General features: G+C 34.4%; 1 protein-coding gene across 1 annotated transcript in view; it reads right to left on the bottom strand.

The window, feature by feature from the left end:
- LOC119828693 (T-box transcription factor TBX20-like) overlaps window positions 1-22,101 on the bottom strand; it is a 54,722-nt gene that overhangs the window by 1,802 nt on the left and 30,819 nt on the right. The window contains exons 4-5 of the mRNA XM_038350936.1: window positions 18,303-18,576; window positions 5,482-5,717 (exon numbers count right to left, since the gene is read on the bottom strand). Coding sequence (XP_038206864.1) covers window positions 5,482-5,717; window positions 18,303-18,576 — 510 coding nt within the window. The remainder of the gene's footprint in view (window positions 1-5,481; window positions 5,718-18,302; window positions 18,577-22,101) is intronic.

The following is a 22,101-nucleotide window of genomic DNA, read 5'->3' as shown; positions in this document are numbered from 1 at the left end:
ATAAAATTGGATTCGCAGAACGGCGGCCACCGACGGGCCACGTGTTTTCGCATCTCATAAAACGATGGCTCGTCGTAAACTACGCAAATATTTAATAAGACTTGTATTTATAAGTGGAACTTAATAACGCTTGCTTTAGTATACCAAATGATGTAAATAAATTGTGAAATATTATTTGATGTAGATATCTATTTTAAATTACAAAACTGAGCAATGATTAAATACTTAGTATTAAGCTTTAATTGGCTATGAAGTTAAAGCGTTTCTTATTTTAGTTCATTTTCTTACTGAAACAAGTTGTTTATTATTTGGTATGTAACAACAATTACAGGCTAGCTGTGCCTAGAATGCTTTGCTATGAGCGTGAGAAAAGTCGTAGCACATCTTCCGAAGAGGTGATTGTTTCGCCGAAGCATGTTTACGAGTGTTACAGTTAACGAGGCGAAAGTTCCTCCCGCTCCTTTATTACAGAATACTGCATGATCCCTTTATCGGTTCTCGGATGCAGGACCGCCATCGCGTTTCGCACTAACCAGCTATTTTGAACACTCTACGAACTATAATAAAATAACGGCTAGTAATTTAAAGCGTAAGGAATTGTTATTAAGCGTTCGGAGTTATGATGAGCGGTAAATAAGCGTGACGTTATGGGCCTTGGAGAGTCAAAATTGGCATATGAGATGCGTGTCGAATTTAATCTATCACCGGCGCGGCCGCGGGCGCCGCTTCGTGTTTCGTATCAGGTAGACCACGTGTGAACCCAAATGTACAATTTAGATCTACTAATGTCATAGATAATAGAGGGATGTTACAGATGCTGTGTATCGTGGCAGGAATTTACTTTCCACACGCTATCTTAAGAGACAATGTACTTTGATTGTATGTTATTATAAGATTGAGGTGTAAAGGTGCCACAATTCCAAATTGTTTTTTTTTTGTAATTGTAGTAGTGGAACATATTTTGGTGAGTAAGAACATACGCTTTTAATTATAGCATCATTTTGTAATTTCGTCTTAAACTTAAAAATTAGACAGACATCTAAGTAACATAAATATAACAAAAATAAATTATCCTACTAACAATACTAAATGCATTTACGGCCATGTTACAGGATATTTCTACCTAGCTTTCTGCTTCTTTAGCGAAGGAAAAGATAAACAGTCCCGGGGTATACCCTGCATGGTTTCGATTTCCATTGGATTTCCAGGATAATCATGTTATATTTTATCCCGAGTGACAACCTATCCATGTACAAAATTTTATCTAATTCACAGCTTAAACGTGAAGAAGAGACAGCATTACTTTCGCATTTAAAATTTTGTTTTGGTCACACTTGTATCCTTCAACAACTAAACTATTTTAGTATAATTTAATATAATTTCTGTGACTCGCAACATTGTGGTTAAAATATAAAAAGTAGGGTTTGTATCCTATAGTTAAACTAAAGCCGTAAATGTTGTGTGAGCTTGTGTATGTTTCGGGTGCTATGGGGGCGTTAATGGTGTATTTATTATGATTTCAGTATCAGTCGTAATTGCCGACACTTGCCGACAAATTACAGGGCGGCCGCTCTTAGAAGCCGGCCGAGTCGAATGGAGTTATCGATATATCGATACGAGTTTTACGATTTGCAATAATTGATAATGTTTTGACATTTAGCTAAATTGCTTTCTTTGATGTTGCGCATAAATCATTTTTAGGTTCGAAAACGTGAAAAATTATATGAAGGTATGTACATTCATCTATGCTGTATGCTAAACCTTGACTTTTAATAATTTGTTATGATAGCGCCTAAAGAAATACAACCCTTGAAAATTACAAATGTCTAACTACCACGTTTCATGATATCTATAGTCTGGTGAGACATAGATGGACAGCGAATTTTTAGGAATGTCCCAATTCACCCTTTGGCTACGGAACCTTACTGAATATCGACGTAATTGTTAAAAGAATGAATGGCCATTAATTTATCATGTAGGTACAGCCACTAGTCGCACAATTAATTCCGTATCACAGCTATAACTCTTGACGAGGTGAAACCTTAACGCTTGCGGTTAACAACTTGTCGTTATTAATATCTAGTAAGTGAATCACAAGTAATTAATGTTGAGACTTGGCTCTTAGCATGGTTATGATACTAAACATGCTACAATTAATGTGTAAATATAAAAACAAATATAAATACCGGTTATAACATTGGTGGTTATAACATAGTGTTTAAATAATAGATTTTATACTTACGTAATTGTTTACTTCAAAACGAATTAAAAAATGATGGAAATGTATAATAAAAATAAATAACATTGCACATAGATAATAAAAATGATAGTAGTAGGTCTTTAAAAGGAGGACACGTTAAGTAGGTTATAGGAAATGTTGCGATGCTAGAATATAATATTACCTATGCAAGGCGCTAATCCACGCCCATTAAATACCCACTCTTATATAATATCCATGCGAAAGACGCAGAATGTAGATAAATACATTAGGAAGACTCAAAAGTAACACCATTTATAGATCATTAATTGTTTATTTTTCTTTATCGAAAAACAATGAACAAAAAACCGCTTTTTAAGACCAACATACCGTCAACATTTATCGGAAGGCATCACTACAAACGCGGTAGCATTTTCGTCTTAAAAAACAACACTAAAAGCATCCATAAAGGTCAAAACTGTCAGATCAAGTGAAATGACAGAACGAGAGTGGCAATTTACTACCTGATTATTATCAGCGAGCTGAACTGAATTACAAGTGTGAGCCGAACAGTAGCCAGCCAGCATCGATCTTACGATACGACCATTAATTATTCCACTTTCTAATAGACTTCTGGTGAAGTGTTACTAGGTGTGAATGAACTGTAGCTTTTTTAGACGACTGTTAAGGCGCTCAACGATAATTATGACAGTGTAGCGTCGAAATTTAATGATCTGCGCCATATCTGCGCATGTAATATTATGCTTACAGTGTAATTTTTCATGTATGTCAATTTACAACTTGTGAGATTAAAGCCGTGCTTTGATGTCTCCAATTATTCTAATTATTTATACCTACATAATAAACTATGATCTAGGTAAAAAAACAAAACTAAATTAGGACTATCGGGAGTATAATACGGTGAGGAAATACCTGACGGTTGAAAAGAGTTAAAATAAGAAAACCTTCAACTTACTGACGAGCAACTAATTTCAAAAACGTAAGTACTTAATTTTTTACTCGCCACGTATCAACACGAATAATTTGAGTTACTCATGGTCGAATCGGTAGCGAGATGAAGGAAGCCCCGTAATTGTGTCGATAACATCTCGAATTAGCCGTCAATCAGTCGAGTGGTGAACTATCAACGCCGGCGATGCTATATCAATTAATCCGAATCGGTAGCCGAGTACTGACGTGCACCGAGATTAGATTATTAAAAGGTTCACTAATTCTGCTGATCGCTACATCTAGCGTAGGCGTGACTCAACCACTAGAGACGATATTCGTTGCATCATTTCCTAATTCATGCGCTTGAAATTTTAAGTGGTTCAATAAAACTAATACATCATGTTTAATATCAATAAATCTACATCACTTTGCTTTCTAGAATATTTGTGATTGCTTTATTAGTTTGGAAATTAAAGTGAAGACAGAGTGGAAGTTTTATCGTGTAGAGATGCAAGTTTCGTGTTTACAGGGCACGATGTTTCGAACCGGTCGCGACGGCCGACGATGGGCAGTTAATAGAAATGCGCTTTAATTTGTCGTTTAGGGCATAATGAGGAGCGAGCCCTGTGATTACGCGCCGCGCCGCCGCCGGCCTCGGCCGCTGTTGACGTCGACTGTTTCCACATGCCTTGTGCACGCTACTACAACTTCTCGAAAATGTGAATCGATCTGGCTATTCATTATGTATACGATGTTTTATTGCGTTTTTTTTCAACAGCAACAATCTTCTGAATTAGTTATTTACATTGGATTTGAAAATCTTTCATTTAATGTGCATTATGTTTCACCTATGCCCGCTTTACATTTGGCATAGATAAGAACTTCCGCAAAGATATTTTATACATTATATAGTTAAAAATCGTAATATTTTACCTGTATCTATAGTACTACAGTACTATTACGTTTACGTTGTTTAATTTTACACTAGCTTCGAACATCGCGGATATAAATCGTGGTGAGAGTGAGTCGAGTGCGGTTAGTAGCGGAACTCATGGGAACGGCGAGGTGTGCCTCCGGCTAATTCTCGCCTCGCACCGGACGGCACAGCTTAAACGTAATGAGTCGAAACTCGAAATCGCTACATGAAATAATTCCAAGAGTATGGGTACTTCACATTTATGAATGTAAATATCGTTTAATCATCGCCGCTTTAGTATGTGCCTATAATTCTGGACGCGACGTGTTATTTTTATGGTATAGTTAAATTCATTTTCGTAATCGAAACAGTAAAAGTAAAATGTATCATGACATTTAATTTTCTATATGTTTTTATCTAAGCTTTAATACATTGAAGAAACATTGACCTATGATACCAATACAATATATTTTTGAGCAACTACAGCACTATTTTAAGAGCTTCTTCAATATTATTCTAAAATCACACTTAAACGATGCAGTTATGATAGTATATATTACTTATATACAAAAACTGTCTGTCAATATTTCAACTTATCAACGCAATTGGGTTATTAACATTAAAAGTGAAATAAACTTCGTTCAAAAAACATACCACAAGAAAACTTTGGTCATATTTTTTTTCAATTAATACAATTAAATGGAATCTAAGTAGGTACAATTAAATTCATATGTAACGGAAGCATAATTGTCGCTCAAGTCTTACTTGAAAACATAAGTCCTATCTATAAAAGTATATTTTATATCAACCGACAATATGCAGTTTCAAAATGATTTTAATAAAATAATCTTGATAATTTGCGTCAAACTTATCACCATAAAGCATGAAGATGCCATTGAAGCATTACCTCGCACCACACGGAATGCGATAAATTAAAAATATTTTACACCTGTAATTTCGTTTTAGGTTTCGATTAAGGTGATACGCTAACACTGGGCCTAAATCGGTGGTTCGATCAGCATGCAGTTTCGTATCGGTCGCAATCAGCGAAGCACTTTTAATCTTTTATTCATGTTGGTGCCGCACGCCGCACAAATTGCAGGGCGGCCAACCTAATGCCTTTCAACTGGTCCTAATAACCTGCCAATTTATCAAACTCGCCTCAAGCGCATCGATCCTCACCAGTTTTGATGTTACCTTGACTGACATTGTATAAAAGGTGCAAATTACTAAGCACATGGGCTTTTACACGATGATTAATTGGGTAAAAATTTAAACGAATTATGTTATAAATCTTTTACTTTTGCAATTTTGGGCAATGAAATATAACATATGTGTATAAATGTTTTTATACTCTTACTAACATTTATTCGTTTTTGTAACATTTAAAGCAAAATTCAATATATTCTGAACTTACCGATCAAAATCTGTAAGCCTCGAAGAATCTCGAAAGCCTTTCGCGAAAGGATTGGAGTCAATTTTCAGCTTCGTTATCAATTGATTCTGATACGCTGTGACAGCCGTGAATACTGTTTCAGGAAAGATGAAGGTTCGGTGTTGTTCTCTGGAGAGGTCTGTGATGGGCCCGCCTCCTTCTCTAATCTTCACCAGGTGGATCCGTGGTTGGTACCGGTGCATTGAGTTCAGAACGATCTGTGAAAGGAAGAATAGTTTTATGAAATATTATATATTATATACAGCGTATATTTTTGATTAAGCGGAGAAAAAACTTGAGTTTAGATGTAGATAAACATACAAGTTAATTTAGTATCGTTTTATACTTTCTATAGACACAATTTATTTAATCCTATTTGTCAAACTAAACTTTAATGTCAACTTAAATGTAAATGGCTTCTGGAATTACTGCATGAAGTACGGTCACTAAATTATGTCTTCATTATGTGAAATTAATATCATACATTTAGATATGTCGTTAGTTACTGCATCGTAAAATAATGAATAACATTTAAAAGACAAATAACTCGTAAGCTCGTTAACAACAGTGGCTGACTTATGCAGATCTTCAGAGAGACAGATGCTCGAAATGGGACAACGGGCGCACCAATATGCAAATACAGTCATTAGGTACACCGCAGACACGCATACGATTAGACAATTAGGTATACAATATTGCTACATTGTATTTTATGGTATCATTACGATCCCAACGGACATCGAGTTACATCTAAGTGGGTAGCTGCGTTGTAGTTATGGTTAATTGCCGACGCGTGTGCGAAATAATAATGGCAGGATGAACCGAAATTTTTACAATATCTGGCTTTCTTACTATTAAACGGCTAATAGTAAGAAAGCCCGATTTAAACAATCTGTAACAAAGATCTAATTACGAATTGTTCAATCTTTGTAAATCCGCTTGCTCACGCAATTACATGGCTACATACTTAAGTCATTAGAAATACCAAACAAATGCAGCTTTCCAGCCGTTAATTAATTTATTAAAACTGCGTGCGTTATCTACGTATTATAATGACAGTGGCGGCGATTTCTCATCACATTACATTGTCGGTAATTAATTTGTCGGCCTGCGTCGTTGTAGGCGATGTGACGCGCTGATAGTCCCCGTGTCGGCAAATTGCTCTGACTTGCCGCCGCTGATGAGATAATTAACTTTGTTAATTAATTAATTTGAATATGTAATGTACGGGTTTTAGGACTAATTTGCAAATGTATAAGTACCTTACCTACCTATTGCTTCGCTTGTGGTGTAAAAATGTAAATATGTTTTAGAGCTATTTTTGTGCTTATATTCGTGCGTGGAGAATAATTGTATCTTATGCGAACGCGTAATAAAAACTTAAAAAAAAATATTGGGAGAGACAACGTTAACATAGTACCTAAATATTGTTTTAGCAAAATATTATCACAGGATTATAATAATTTTTGAGTAACATAGCTAGCTACTAAGCAATTTTAATATGTAACTACATCTAAGATTTAGCCACGTGGGTATCTATTTCTACCAATCCGTAATTTACTTAAACAGAAAAGGTGTAGACGTGAGGTGATATTTTAATTGAGTTTCCAGCTTCGACTTCCACATAACCTTCTCTGGAATCAAAGGTTCGTAGGCGTGGCTGGCGTCATTAGCTCACCTCTAATTTTCACACCTGCGCCTTAATGAATTATGCCGAACCGACCATCCCAATAACACGTTCTCATAATTACTATCTTCAGATTTGATGATAACAATTAATTAGTGACTGTACTCTGTTTCTATTTTAGGCAATCATCATCTATACAAATTATGTAGGTACCTGGTTATATTTGGGATCTCTAACGTGTAGGAAAAAATATTTATCCAGGAATCGTTTCTTCTTGTGGTAATAAAGGGGTAGATTAATCGGTACTAATAGGTATTACAAATGTGAAAGTGTGATAGTTTGTCCTTCTTTCACGCCGCAACGGAGCAATTTTATAGTATAACTAGCGGTCCGCCTGGTTTCTCTCATATAGCCTATTGTTTTCCTCAATAAATGGGCTATCTAATACTGAAAGAATTTTCCAAATCGACCAGTAGTTCCTGAGTTTAGCGCGTTCAACCAAACAAGCCCTTCAGAGTTATTATATTAGTATGGATTTCTCCGTCTAGAGATAGTTAGGAGGCCACAGAGCGATAGGTGTACCTACCTAGGTATGCTACTTTTTTGTGCAGTGATACAACGAATTTATTTCGGATTTCCTTTGACAACGCAGACTAAGCCGCAGCCGAAACCTAATAGAATATCATGATATGTAAACATAACTAAAGCTTAAACATACAAAGCCAAGGCAGTTTGAAGGTTTATAATAGGTGAAAGAATAATAAATAGGTTTATGATTAAGGTACCTTCACTAGGTAGGTGTAGGTAGGTCTAAGTCTAAACAGTTCAACACGTTTAAGTTTCATAAATATTAAAAGGATTATAAATATATTTAAAAAGATCCAAAACATACAGTTAATTGAGAATTACACCTACTTTAATCTTATTTGTTTACAATTTATGGCAATTCAACACGACTTCTCCATTTGACTCTAATGTAGAGGCGTGTAAAAAATTCCAATAAAACTTTTCTAATTTGTATTGAAAACTGTTTGTATCAATATCCTTGTAATAATACATCTTATGGGTTCCAGTTTGATGAGATGTTCCATATTAGCTAACCAGTCAATCAATGATCATAAATCATTCTACTGTAACACAAATGACTTATTTGTCTTGCGTAAAACAACAAAAGATATGGTTGCAGGTGATAAAAAGTTGCAATAAATAACAAAATGGCACCCACATCCTTCCCAATGTAGATGATTTATAACACTATTGATTTATAGTTTATAATGCTATCACTCATAGACAATAACTGGTTTCTGTGATCTAGTAGTTTGTACAAAATAAGTTTTTAATGTTTTGCACAATTTCAGAAAATTTTGTATCTGTGCTTATCCAGAAAAAAATTGGTGAATCATTCATCTACCCCTTTTCTCAATTATGTTGTCTTATTTACCGACGTTGGAAAACTTAACTTTCTTTAAATGTATATAATAAGAATAAATAAACATGAGCGATTTAAAACCCGAAATGTGTGTATTTATAACACATTCCTATACAGTTTCAGTATTGAAGGAAACTTTGTGATAAATCGTGAAGATCGAGGGATGGGTAGTTTATTGTTTTCATTTTGATAAACTCATAGTTGTTAGTACATCTAAAATCTATAAAACAGCTTATATTCCATGTAGTGTGATAATTGTACAGAAAGTAAATAATGATTGTTTTCATTTTCAGCGTAAATTTCGCATAAAACTATTAAAATTATTATCTAACATAACATTGTGTATTAAACAAACAGTTTCGCTTCAGCTAAGCCGTGTTACTTATAGCGTTCCTACCGAAGCGATGACACGCATCGCTACGGAGGGATGTACGGCCTCGCCCCTCGCTTTATCAAGCAAACCATATTAATCTTTAATATCTAAGAAGTAAGATATAATATAGCGCGATGGGGTGACCAACATATAGATATACTTGCGGTGGGGAGGCGTTGGGAGGTCCGTGGGAGGGGCGGTATGGCGGCCAGAGGGGGACAGATGGCTCCCGACCGCTGAGCGAGTCGCACGTCTTAAATGCTTTATGTTCAGATAAGGACAGTTTAGTTTCTTTAGGTGTATTTTATAAATGATTAAATTAAATAGATAGATTATTCTTTTAAATGTTTTCGTAATCATATCTAAATGCGTTTACATTTTTGTTTGTTTCATAAGTAGGTATATATATCCCTTGAATCATCGTTCGAGGTACACCTATGTTTTTGGGCATTTCGTTAATTTACTGTTAAAATTTCTGATTAACACATTGAAACAATAAATAAAGCTATTTTCAAATAGGCAATGTTGACATTATTATACATTTTGAATATTAATAACCTGCTACTAACGTTTAATATTCGGACAGCCATTAATAATGATATTAAGTGATAAAAAATTAATGTATTATAATAACAGAATACATATTTGAGTACGGGATTATAATATTTTATTTATTTATTTTATATACGCCAAAGCCCAAAACAAATGAAATTAAAAGGAGGTCTCTCTATCTCGAGCCCTGTCTAGTTTCGGTTTCTATCTTTGTAAGTAGGTATTTAGTTATAACCTAATTTTATATATTGTAAAATACTATAAATATAGAGAAAAACAAAGTTTAATCGAAACTAGTTTAGTTTTGGTTCATAAATCAAACACTGTAACTAATATATCAATTAGATTTGTTAGTAAATAATTCTCAAAAACCTCCAAATAAAAACCTATGATAAAACAACTTGTCCCTGCATCCACAGCACATAAGCATAGTTAATGAGGACAAAACAGTGAGATGTCAGTCCGAACTCCGAGCTCGGGCCGCGGCAGGTTGATATAAGCCATGTCGATATTCCGATTAGCGCGCGAGGTCCGGGCTTACGGCGGATTGTCGCCTCCGCGCCGCACCGACAAATTGCCTCATTTGTACCTACCACCAGCTACCTACCGCGCGAACCCACTCACATCCCCGTTTACATTATGCGATACATTTTACTTCATCTACATCTACCTATAGTATGCTAATGTTAATGCAAGTTATGGATACAGCTGTGTACTGCTCAATTATTGCTGAGAATCTAATCACGTTTAATAATATGGACTGCTTGCCCCGGCTTCCCGGGTTGAGTTGAGATCTAAATAGCTATAATTCTTGTCTGGTTGTACATGACTTATCGACGAGGTGATAAAATGCGTATTGCATAAAATACCTATAATTATATGAGTGACTTTCATTTCTATCTTACTTTCACCAATAATTAATATAATAAGTAAAAAAATGATAACTTCGACGTAAAAAGAAAATAATTTACCATCCAATTCCAACGCTACCCGTAGGCGATGGGAACATGAAAAGTAGTCGCCTCTAGCGTATATCTTTATCATCAACATTGATTAATATAAGTTAATCGTCGATAACGAACCGACACCGTAGATTTTGATTTAGTGACCGCTAGAACAAATATTGATATTAAATGCGACCGATATTAATAAACGTAGAGTTCCGTATAAAATGATAAGTAATTCGATTCGAGCTGTCACATGTACAGTAAAAATAATGGATTTATTTATGCAAACACCGTGTCCATTCAATATTATGAGATGTCAACAGAGCAAAGCGTTGGACGTGGGCGATGAACAGCCGAGCTCTAAATGTGTTCATTTTAATATTTTTATGGCACTTTTATTCAAAACGGTGAAGTCACTGTGAATGATCCGTAAAATTAAATATATTTACGACGTATAATTTTGAATGGGTAATTATGGCATATTAATTTATCAAATTATTATCTCTATTAATTTTAAAGCATCCTGTGTCGACAAAAACTGAATTAAATCTGAGTCGATTCACATCGAAGTTACTTATAATATCCACTTTATGTGTGATAATCTCCTTTGATACACAATTTTTAGCGTACATTTTTACTTGCTTCTATATCGTTGTAAAGGGCATTAAAATATTACATACTCAATGGCGTGTTGTACGCGACTGTCCCTGTAATGTCGGGGTTAAGTCAACAGTCGCCTTATACGATGAGATACGACGCTTTAAAGTAGCGGATTTCTTGGCATTTTCATTAGTTATCCGTGCAGCTACAGATCCCTTTTTATAGCGAGAATAATGTCCATAAACACACAAATATTATTCGTTCAATACATTATGACGACTTGCAAATAATTTCTCATACAGCACAGAACTTTGCAATACCATCGTGTAGAAGAAACATATTTATGTTGAGGAAATATTCGTTTTATTGCTTCTTAATGTCAAGGTGGCAATCGTATACTTATTTGTTGAGTTATCTGTGACACATAATTAATACAAAAATTATAATTTTATGTTTATTTTATAATATCTTATTAATATACATTTTTAACAGTTATGTATAGACTGGTGTTACAACTTACAATCAATTCTATAAGCATCCTTTACTTTCGCTCAAAAGTCGTAAGCTGAGTGCAACAAGAGAACCAAGAGTAATATATAATAAAGATTTATTACTTATTAATCATCTTGCAAAATTCCAATAAGCATTATCCATAATGGTCGAGCATTATACATAATGTACATGTTAATGAACTGGCCAATCACAATTAATTCTAGAATGAACACTTAAATTATTAAACCAGTAATTTTAGCATTTGTACAAACGAACTTCATTTGAAAATGGAATTTCCGTCGTATTCGCGGTAAAATAAAGATCTAAATTTGGAAATATATCGTTCTTTTAAGATTTAGAGATACAACCATGAATTTTACACATAATAAAACAAAAAATAATTTTAATAAACATGTTACGATATAGTTTGTGTGCTCATTATCAAATACAACTAATTTATTTTTGTTGCCGATAAATATTCATGAGATACTGTTATGACACGTTATGATAAATACACCTACCTACATACAAACATATTAGTTTTAAATAATATCAGCTTCTTTTTTACAAACTTACGAATTTGACTTGTTCTCTAATTTATAATTAACTACGTACATCGGTAAAAATATAATTCACGTTATTTTATTACGAAAGGAAAATTTATTTCTACCTACGTAACTATATTTGAACATATTTGTTATCGAATTTATAAACAAATATTCAGTTCAAGTCTATGAATGATCGCGTATAATTAGTCCCTTGCTATACATGTAGATAAAATTAAAAAATACGAATTATTAATCTCATATCAATGGTTCTTAGTTCAATTGCATAATACATAATAATACAAATCTTTATTTTTTATTTTTAACTGCACTTTAATTCTATACAAACATTTCAAATTTAATACAATGCATCCAACATTATATCTATACGTCCTTCAACGTCAATTAAAAAAGAGGAATAAAAAATACTTAAAAGCATCATATATTAAATTTAGTAAGGCGAATGTAAAAATCAAATACGGCCACAAATTGAAGTGAGAAATGTGTTGTCGCAGCGGTCGCCCTACAGGAGGTAAGTCGACCTGCGCTGGACTCTGCGACTCAGCTCCGAGGTATCATTACAGCGTTTGATTAATACACCTTGTCCTATCAATGGCATCGCGTCATAAAGATAGTCAACGCTCATAACTCTGCTAAATGAACTCACCTTCACCAGCAACCACCGAACTGCATTTGCATACAATGCTCACTACCAGTATTTTTACAAATAAACCACATTCCGATCGGCAATCCGACACGAATACACATAGAAAAATACTGTTGCATAACCGCCGAGTAAATATCGACTGTGATCACTTGTTTGCAGTAAATTATATGAAAAAACAATATGCAATAACTCCGTCCAACTTTCAATACGACCAATTTACTTCGACGAGCAGTTACCCATAAACATACAAACGTAAGTTTCCAAGCGGACGTGTTTGCTTAGAAACGAATTCTATCGGCAATAATTATCAGGTGAGAGTGATTTGTGTTCGAGTTTTTAGTTGCTAAGTAACGAGACAAAGATTTTCCTCTAGGGCTTCATAAAGTGGAGAATTTAGTGATCGCGCGCCGACAACGGAGGTGACAACAGACTGCGTCGTAAACATTCTGACGCGCGTCTTCAAAACAAACAAACATTATGTAAATCAAGTGTAAAGAATTTTCGTTCAGCCGCTGCCATTACAAGCAGGATTTTGTAATTATAATATGTATGAGTGTCAAAGACGTACCATTGTACCTACATATTTGACAATTTTAGTGAACGCACCTCGTTGCAAAATAAGATTGTACTTTCTGAATGTGTACTTATTTTAACAGATTTATTTTATGAAAAAGGTAACATTAAAGAATATTGAATTTCAAACTATCTTTAAATTGAGTTAGACTTGCAGACGTTGATAAATATAAGAAGCCAATTTTATTTATTACTATTACGATGAGGTTTTGAAGACTATCTCAAATACACACTAGCAATTTAAGTTTTAGTAAGGCGTAAAGCAGAATGAGCACAAATTGGCACATTCGAGTTCTTGCCCATTGCCATTCCGGGACATTAGGCGTTATTAGCCGCCATCTAATTTTTTTATATTATTTTACACGTTTAGTCATAGCCTCTCGGTAAAAGGTTCTCAGTGAAATATTAGAAAAGCACGAAGGCACTACAATTTAGTATTCATTACGCTTTGTGTAAATGCGCACTTAACAATAGCGCTATAAGTTCGACTACCCAGACTTTATTAACTTGCGAGTTAAATTTCAATATAAATTATTACATATTATACAATATAGACTCGTAAACTTTTACTTTTCTTTAATGTATGGGTTTGTGTTTTTCACCAAGACATGCACAAATTAACATACCAAATCAATAATAAATCGAATAACATCGTCTATATTCGAATGCATGTTTTGTATCTTGAATCATAAGCAAATATCATGTATCTACATTATTTAATTGATTCACTTGTCAAAGTATAGAATTATAATGATATACTTCAAGATACCTTTGCACCTGTTATGGCATTTGGTATGATTTACAGCGCTTCACTACCGCTGCGCTCGTTCCATCGCGCTACCATTAATATTGTTTTATAACTCTTAATTATGACAGTAATGTTATACTTTTAATCCAATTTTCGAAACTTAAACTTATGAAAAGTAGGCAGCATTTATAATTCCTAAATAAATGCCAGTTGACCTATCATGAGGTAGATATATAATTGAATTTTAATTGAAAAAAAAATTTAAGGGTGCTTAAAAAAATATTACTTTATTAGTAGCTTCAAAAATTTGTTTAGATTTTTTAATCGATTTAGATAATAATGATCAAATACTATAATTTATCGGTAAACGTATTACATACATATTGTAATGATATTAGTTAAAACAAAAGCGTTTTATTTCGTAACAATGATGATGACATAATACCATACATGACCTCAACACTAAATTATGATAGTGGATAAAAATAAACAATTACATTGTTTGTTGCCCATTAAAGAATGAGAAAAGGGCTAACTTACGTAAGCAAAATACATTGTCGTCAATGTTAGGCCGTAATTTTATCCAAAATATAAATATTCAACGAGATGTAGTTAAGCCATTGAAATACAGCCTCTATCACCGCAGCGTATTTTAGGTGATAGTAACGAGACATCTTATATTTTAATATCAATATAACTTTGCTCCCGAGGTGTATTTAATAGGTGTAGGTGTACGAGCGGCGCCGCAGGACGCCGCCGACCTCGAAATAACTTATTAATTTGTATTTACATTACACCACTAAATGAAATCACCTGTCTGCATTTGTTTTTATAACTTTTATGTTCGTGCAAGTTAACGACGTGAAAATATCAACAGTAATTAAAAACGCAAGCGCTCGCGAATTGATGTTAGTGCTTAGTTATTACGAGAATGAACGGAGAACGTTGTATGTATTTTATTAATTTGAATATTAATTTGAAGGCCAAATCGCACAATCCATACTAATACATACAGGGGCTTATTTGAGTAGTGAATCTGAAAGACTTATTAACTAATTCATCAAAGCGAAGTCACAGCGTGACAATCAAATTAAATATTTGATACAATAATTGATACTGAATAATAATGATCTACTTCCATAATTAGAAATGACTTTGTGCATAAGAAATTTATTCTAAATTTTAAATTTATTTTTTACGAAATATAAAAAAGAAATATTTTCAACAACATATGTCATTGACGTCCTCTGGTTAGGCATAACTCCATATTCTAAAATGAATAATTTCTGATCAAACAGACCAGACAAAATCACGCCAGTGAGTTAAAAACACATGACATTTAATGAGTAACAAAATACAAAAAATTCAATTGAATTGATAATTTCCTTCGCTTTTGAGAACATCGGCTAATAAAAGATAAAATCTCCCAAAACTCTTGTACCATTCAAACAAACGCATGTAGGTAGCTACGTATTTATTATTTTTACGCAAATCGCTTTCGGAAATAAGGTTATAATTACAAGTTCAACAGTAATGTATCATTATGTAGTTTTAACAATATTCGTTAGTGTAATAAACGGTCAAAAAGCCGCCCATAAATCATTAAGCACATTCGTCATTAGTATCGGACAAACCAACAATTTACATATATCCATTAATTAAATGTATTTTTCGAAACGCCTTACATATATAAGTATATACACGTAAAGAATTAGTTCGCATTTCACGTTTCGTGCGAATCGCAATTGGATTAACTCCACCAAAGCGGCCTAACTGACACTTTTCCTAAAGCTTAATTTTCAAACAAATACGAGTCAACGCCACTCTTTCACGATCATCGGAGTTAATATTTTATGACGTTTTAAGTTTATTAAACGATCCTTCCAGTTTCGTCAAAGTTAATATAAAAAGGTACGAAAAAAGAAACGTAAAAATTCAGTTGTATTTGTGATAGCTATACTCATTAATTATTGTATCTAATTCGTTATGAACCGACTTCAAAAAGAAGGGAGTTTCACCTTACAACTTTTGACTGGGTGAACCGATTTTTGTGATTCTTCTTTTTTTGGAAACTTGAGACTTATTATTTATTTTAGACTTAAAGCTCGCACAGGAAATTTAAGTATGTCCACAATTAAGATTCTATGCAATTACATGTATAATTAATTACTTATATATATTTCATTATATTTGCGGTGGGATGTTCTTAATTCCTATAAAATAACGCCACATCAGGTACCATTTTAACTCAATGTTTTGATAGACACAATTTTGTAAAGCGAGGTCAGAAATCTAAAATATTTGAACGTTCATCGTTTTGAAAGGTTTCTGAAACTAGAACGGTGGTGATGTAGCAATCAAGTCCTAACTTGGACCTCGGTTCTTTCCATAAACAAAGTATCATTCATCAAGCTAGCAATTATTAAAATAAGCACAGCATAAATTAAATCCGCGTTCGCACAGCAAGACTTACAAGGCTCTTGTGTAGCGTATATTCTGTGTTATTGGACTTCAGCCGGTAACCGCTGTTTATGATTAATTCGTGGATTTCATAGAGTTTTTGTACCATAATTAGTCTGCGAGCGCGCGTGCGACTTGCTTGCGTGGCGGATACATTGTTAAAAGTATTAAGTGACCTACCCAAAGTTCCGGGTTAAATAATTTATTGCTCATTAGACGTTTTTATTAAATTCGGTAAATCGTATTGCTTTAAGACATAACTACAAAAACAAAGAATTCTAATTTAAATTTTAATATGTCCGTTCGCGTGTTCACATTAAAATGCTAATAAAGATTGAATTAACAATTCGTAGTATATTACAATCTTGAGTATTTCAATTAAGTAAATTTAATTTGCTGTTGTGCTATAACTATGGACATGATGGCTATCGGTGTTGGCGTTATGGGAAAGCTAATTAGGCCTAGGTTCGTTTTTCGTCAGAGTTGGTCCATCCATCACCGAACCACGCCCTGCCTGTTCCATTTGGCTGCCCTCTCACTTCTCATTGTGCTGTTCTTAACGTGAAATTAATATATTTTTTACAGTTGTCATAATTACTGTTTTTGTAAATTTTTAGTACTTTACTATATGTTGTAAGATCTAGATTCAAGGCTTAAATAACAAAAAATGACAGTTACAAAGAAGATTCATTGTTAGCAGTTTTCTTGTTCTATGACTTAGAAACACGATATGTTATTGCCGATAGATACTAGCATCTACATATTGTATCAATAAATATTAGTTACAATTCCGATTTATCTCTATTTCTTCTTTCATCCATTTCTGAGTATTAAATATTCATATTCATTGAGATAAAAATATTTAAAAATAAATGCATAAATAACGTAATAACTTGTTATTGTTAAACTAACAAGTCTATAAAACAGCCACCATTTTGACAAGCTACAAATATGTTATCTACGGATATTATGTAAACAAACAGAGGTCCGATGAAATCAATTAATAGCAATAGCTCGATAATATCGCATCGTTTTGTTTGTAACTGACGTTTGGCATTGACTATCTATGCGTACCGACCAGCATAGTGTACATCGATCTACGAACAAAAATGTTCTTGCTAAGGGTCTATTTAGAATGGGCGGATAATGACATTTGCATCGGCGCAGCACCTGCGTGTAGGTAAGACAGAGCCGGCTGTCGCGCGACATGTGCGACTAATTTGTTGGCAACAACGCACTCATTACGCTGTACCCAGCGACGCCCGAGGTGTCGCCTACGCCGTAATTTCACTCGTAATTCTATAAAATTGCCACACGCAAGAGGAAGCCATCTCTGAGATACCTTGAAGGTAATGTCAACGTTTATATTTGCTTCGCTTGGATTGACATGTATCATGATTTATTTTCATCCTGTAGGTAGGTATGTAAAGTATGATTTTAATTTTTTAAATGTACAGTTGCGGTTTTTTTTTAATGATCCAACTATCTAAATCACTACAAAGAAAGCAATATCACATATGCACGTTCGTTGTTCGTCTCGCTATTCGCACGAATGTGTAAATGCGGCATAAAAAAGAACATATACAGATGAATTATTTTCTTTCCCATTCATTGCATAGAAAACATGACATCGAGCTAATAAGTTACATATCTATTGTGCGTAGCGAGCACGCACTTTTTTTTAACCATAACCGTATATCAAGAACATGCATAGCATATGAAAAACCTATATCTAGTCTATAGCAAAAACGTTTTAATTGTCTGCGTTGAAGGGAGGTAAAAAGTCCAACCTGTCCATTCTTGTCCATCTCGTTGTTGGTGAGCTTGACCTTCTCGAAGGAGACGACCTGCTTGCGCAGCTGGTCGCCGGAGAAGGGCGAGTCGGGGTGCGGGTAGAGGCGCGCGGGCGCGGGCGGGTCCGCCTTGCCGGCCACCAGCCACGAGGAGCGGTGGTACGCGTAGCGGTAGCGCTTGCCGTCCACCGGCACCACGTCCAGCAGCACGGCGTAGCGCGCCTCCGCGCGGCACCCGCCGAACGACACGCGCACCGTCGGGAACATGCGCCTACAAATAAAACAAAAAATGTATACAACCGGTTATGGTACGGAAGTTTAGAAAGAAATTTGATCTGCTAGTAACATGTATGATACGAGTTGTACAATGCACATAAATCAACGTAACCGTTAAATTAATGCCCTTTTATAATTGCTTGGTTAATATAATATTACCAGTTAATAACATAAAAATTCATTAAGAGTTCTTAAGACATGAAGGCAAATTCTGCTAAAAAGGCACAACATATGTTGTTTACAAAATCCATTAATGCATCTAAGCAAAAAACAACAGGGATCCAGCCACGGACGGTGACTTGTATAATTACAGGGTGAAACGCGAACTAGGAAATCAAACAAATATGATGTATTCGATTTTAATGCACCCCTAAATGGACCGAAGCGCTTCCTGCCGCCCGATGGCGATAACATCACGTCGCTGCTTATTTATAACGCAACCATTCCTTTTTTTCAATTTTAAACGGTGCTCTTATAATTTCGAAGGTTAAACAAGCAATCATAGATAAGACAACGTGCCCCCTAATTTGTCCGTCCAGTAATATAATCGGACACTTGCCCAGGATAAACTTCCAACCATCTTGTCTATTTATACCAACCGTTACAAAAATACGAGCCTACGATAAAACTCCAGCAGTGTATCATAAAACGCAGGAGTGAAAGAAAGAAATATTAGCGTCCATAAAACACGGACGCAGTGTCAACCTTCCAATAAGTGTAATAATAAATGCGAGAAACCTATAAAATTCTCAGAGGCAGAACCTTAACGCGACGATAAGGCACGGTGTATTGTTAGTATCGTCGAGGTGAGCGGTCATAAATAAATCGTATTAAGGTGCGTTTTGAATAGTTGATCCGTATCGTTGGCGCGGGATCGCTCGTCGTCGACAATAAGTCGCTGTCAGGCGCGTTTATGAGAGAGCGTGTGTCGCGCGCCACCCAGCTCGGCCGCCTAATGAGCTACATCCATCACGAGCTGCAATCGATCGCGATTTGAATGCCACAAACAGTTCGAAGCACTTTCATGAAATGAACTGCAAACGAAACGATGTATAATCAAAACGCAATAGACATTTTTCTCCCGTTATAAAGCAATGATAAATTATTCGCCACTAACTCCGTAAATGTTCACAACTCATAACTTTATAAATATTATGTAATAGTCTAGTAACACTCAATTCGCAACAAAAATTTTACTGCATCAACTAATGTAGTCGGCACGTATCTACGTAGTAAAAAAATAACTTCACATAAACACAAATTTGGAGTGAAATACCTAAGGAGCAAAATAAAAGATAATAATACTGATAGTACACAATACACAATACCACTTAGTCAAGTTACTTTTGAATTAATAGATACAGAATGCCAGACTAAGGCTTAGTTTAAGATTCCGTACCAACCTATCTATAAATTTATTGAACTTCATATCGTCAAAATGACATTTCACGCATATAGGTCGCCATGTTTTTATGTTGTTGTGATGCGATTCTACGCTTCGATGTTATTGTGAAAGTAAATAAAAAACAAAAAAAAAATATATATCAGTAAATTGATGATGTTTTGCCAATGATTTTATAATTATACAAGCTATCTCCCGTCCCTTTCTCAGCTATATTCTACAAAAGAAATTATTAATGTGGTAATTAAAAATTGCAAGATATTCCCGTAAAAAATATCATCATATAAAAAATATAACATTTACTCGTGAGTCCAGTTTTGCAAATGTATTACGAGTTCACTGTTGAAAGTTAATGAATGAGCATTCGAAATGATGTTTAATAATATCCATTTCATTAAGCAATTAGCCTTTGCATGCAAACAGTTAAAAATTATACATTTTACGTATATTAAAGTCAATAAACCTGTTGTCAGTTGACTACGAGGCTACTTTGTCTAATTTACATAATTCATTAATAAAAAACGCTACATGATTTCCACTGATAAGCGTTATAAATATTATAGAATAGTCTCACAGCCGCGTCTACGTGAGTATACTCTGCAGTTGGCAAATGGATGATCAAGATAATTGACCTCAACAATAAAGCGAACTCAATAAAAATTGCTCAAGTATAACAGTCGAGAATAAGTAATTACAGTATTTAAAAAGGTGCTTACACGAAGAGCTTGATTAATAATTACAGTAACGGACAAAATGCAGAAAAATAGAATCTATAAGAGCACAAATTCATTGCTCGTTGGCGAATGTAAATTATTTACATTTCTTTATACTGTTTGATGACGATGTGGTGAAAAAGCCGCAGCCTTGCGACACATAAGTATGCACGAGAAGGATGTAATTTAAAGTAATTGGGAACAATTATGGGAAACCGCTTCCGGAGAGAGGCGCGAAACAGTGCCCATTCCATATTCCTTAACATGCAATTGTTTTTAGTTTGTATTCTGTAATATATTCAGAATGACAATCATGATTACTCGAGCGTAACATTAATACCACTTAATACCTAGAAGCTCCATAAAAACAAAGCAAATATCTTTGCCATGTTTTGAATAAAAATGGTAAAAAAAAAAAACGTCGGCTGAATTTGACCTTATAACTTAACGGTATTTCGAGATGTGTAAATAAAATAAGTCAGATATAGTATTGAAATGTTTGACTTTAAGATACTCATCTGATGAATTTCCGTTCACCTTCATTTAGACATTAAACTTATGTAGCCGTCAGGCTAGTTGCGAATACATCTTTTCGATGGAACTAGTCGTATAACTAAAAAAGAAAGATAACTTTTTATAACAGTTCTTACTATTTTTATACAATATTTAATTTCACCTCGAGAGAGACACTATTTCCAAATTCAAAATCATTTACAGCATACGTCATCAAATCAAATTGTAAATTATCTATAAGAATTAATTCTTATCAATAAAACAACACTATCGTCTTGTTAAATTGAAATGTTTACAGGAAGTATTGTATCTGCATTCACCGATGACAATAATAAAAGAGAGTCGTTAAAAAGCCACTTGTACAGCCTAGACTTCGTACAAAACAATTTATATTTGACATAGAAATATCACTGAACGTTGATAAAGTATCGTGAATGTATTCATCAGTTATTTTACGCCAGTCGATTACATAATGTAGTTACATGGCTTATTATATTAGAAGCATGACTGGTTTCCATGAAATGTCATCCAGTTTGCGGACAGAACTCGCACGCAACTCGATACCCCGCTCACCGTTTACGATATCCCATTTACACTTAATAATGAAAACGATTGTGACCTTTTGATAATAATTATACGCTCATCTAAAACGAGATCAATAACAATTATAGATATTGTATCTCGGTGGCATGTATCGGAAAGTGCTGTTAGTAATGAGCGAGTGCGAATTTAATAAGGAATTAATGTCAATGGCACGTGCGCTGTGTCAACTGTGTCACTCCTGCATCGCGTTACATCGCTCGTCGCCACGCGCCCGCACATGATACCGGGCTAATCTCTCCATTCAAAATAAAATATCGAATTACCAGCAACCGATATAAATAATGATCTT

This window comes from Zerene cesonia, chromosome 1 (assembly GCF_012273895.1).
Source record: "Zerene cesonia ecotype Mississippi chromosome 1, Zerene_cesonia_1.1, whole genome shotgun sequence".
NCBI classification, from domain to species: Eukaryota; Metazoa; Arthropoda; class Insecta; order Lepidoptera; family Pieridae; genus Zerene; species Zerene cesonia.
This window is presented reverse-complemented; position numbering and strand designations above follow the sequence as displayed.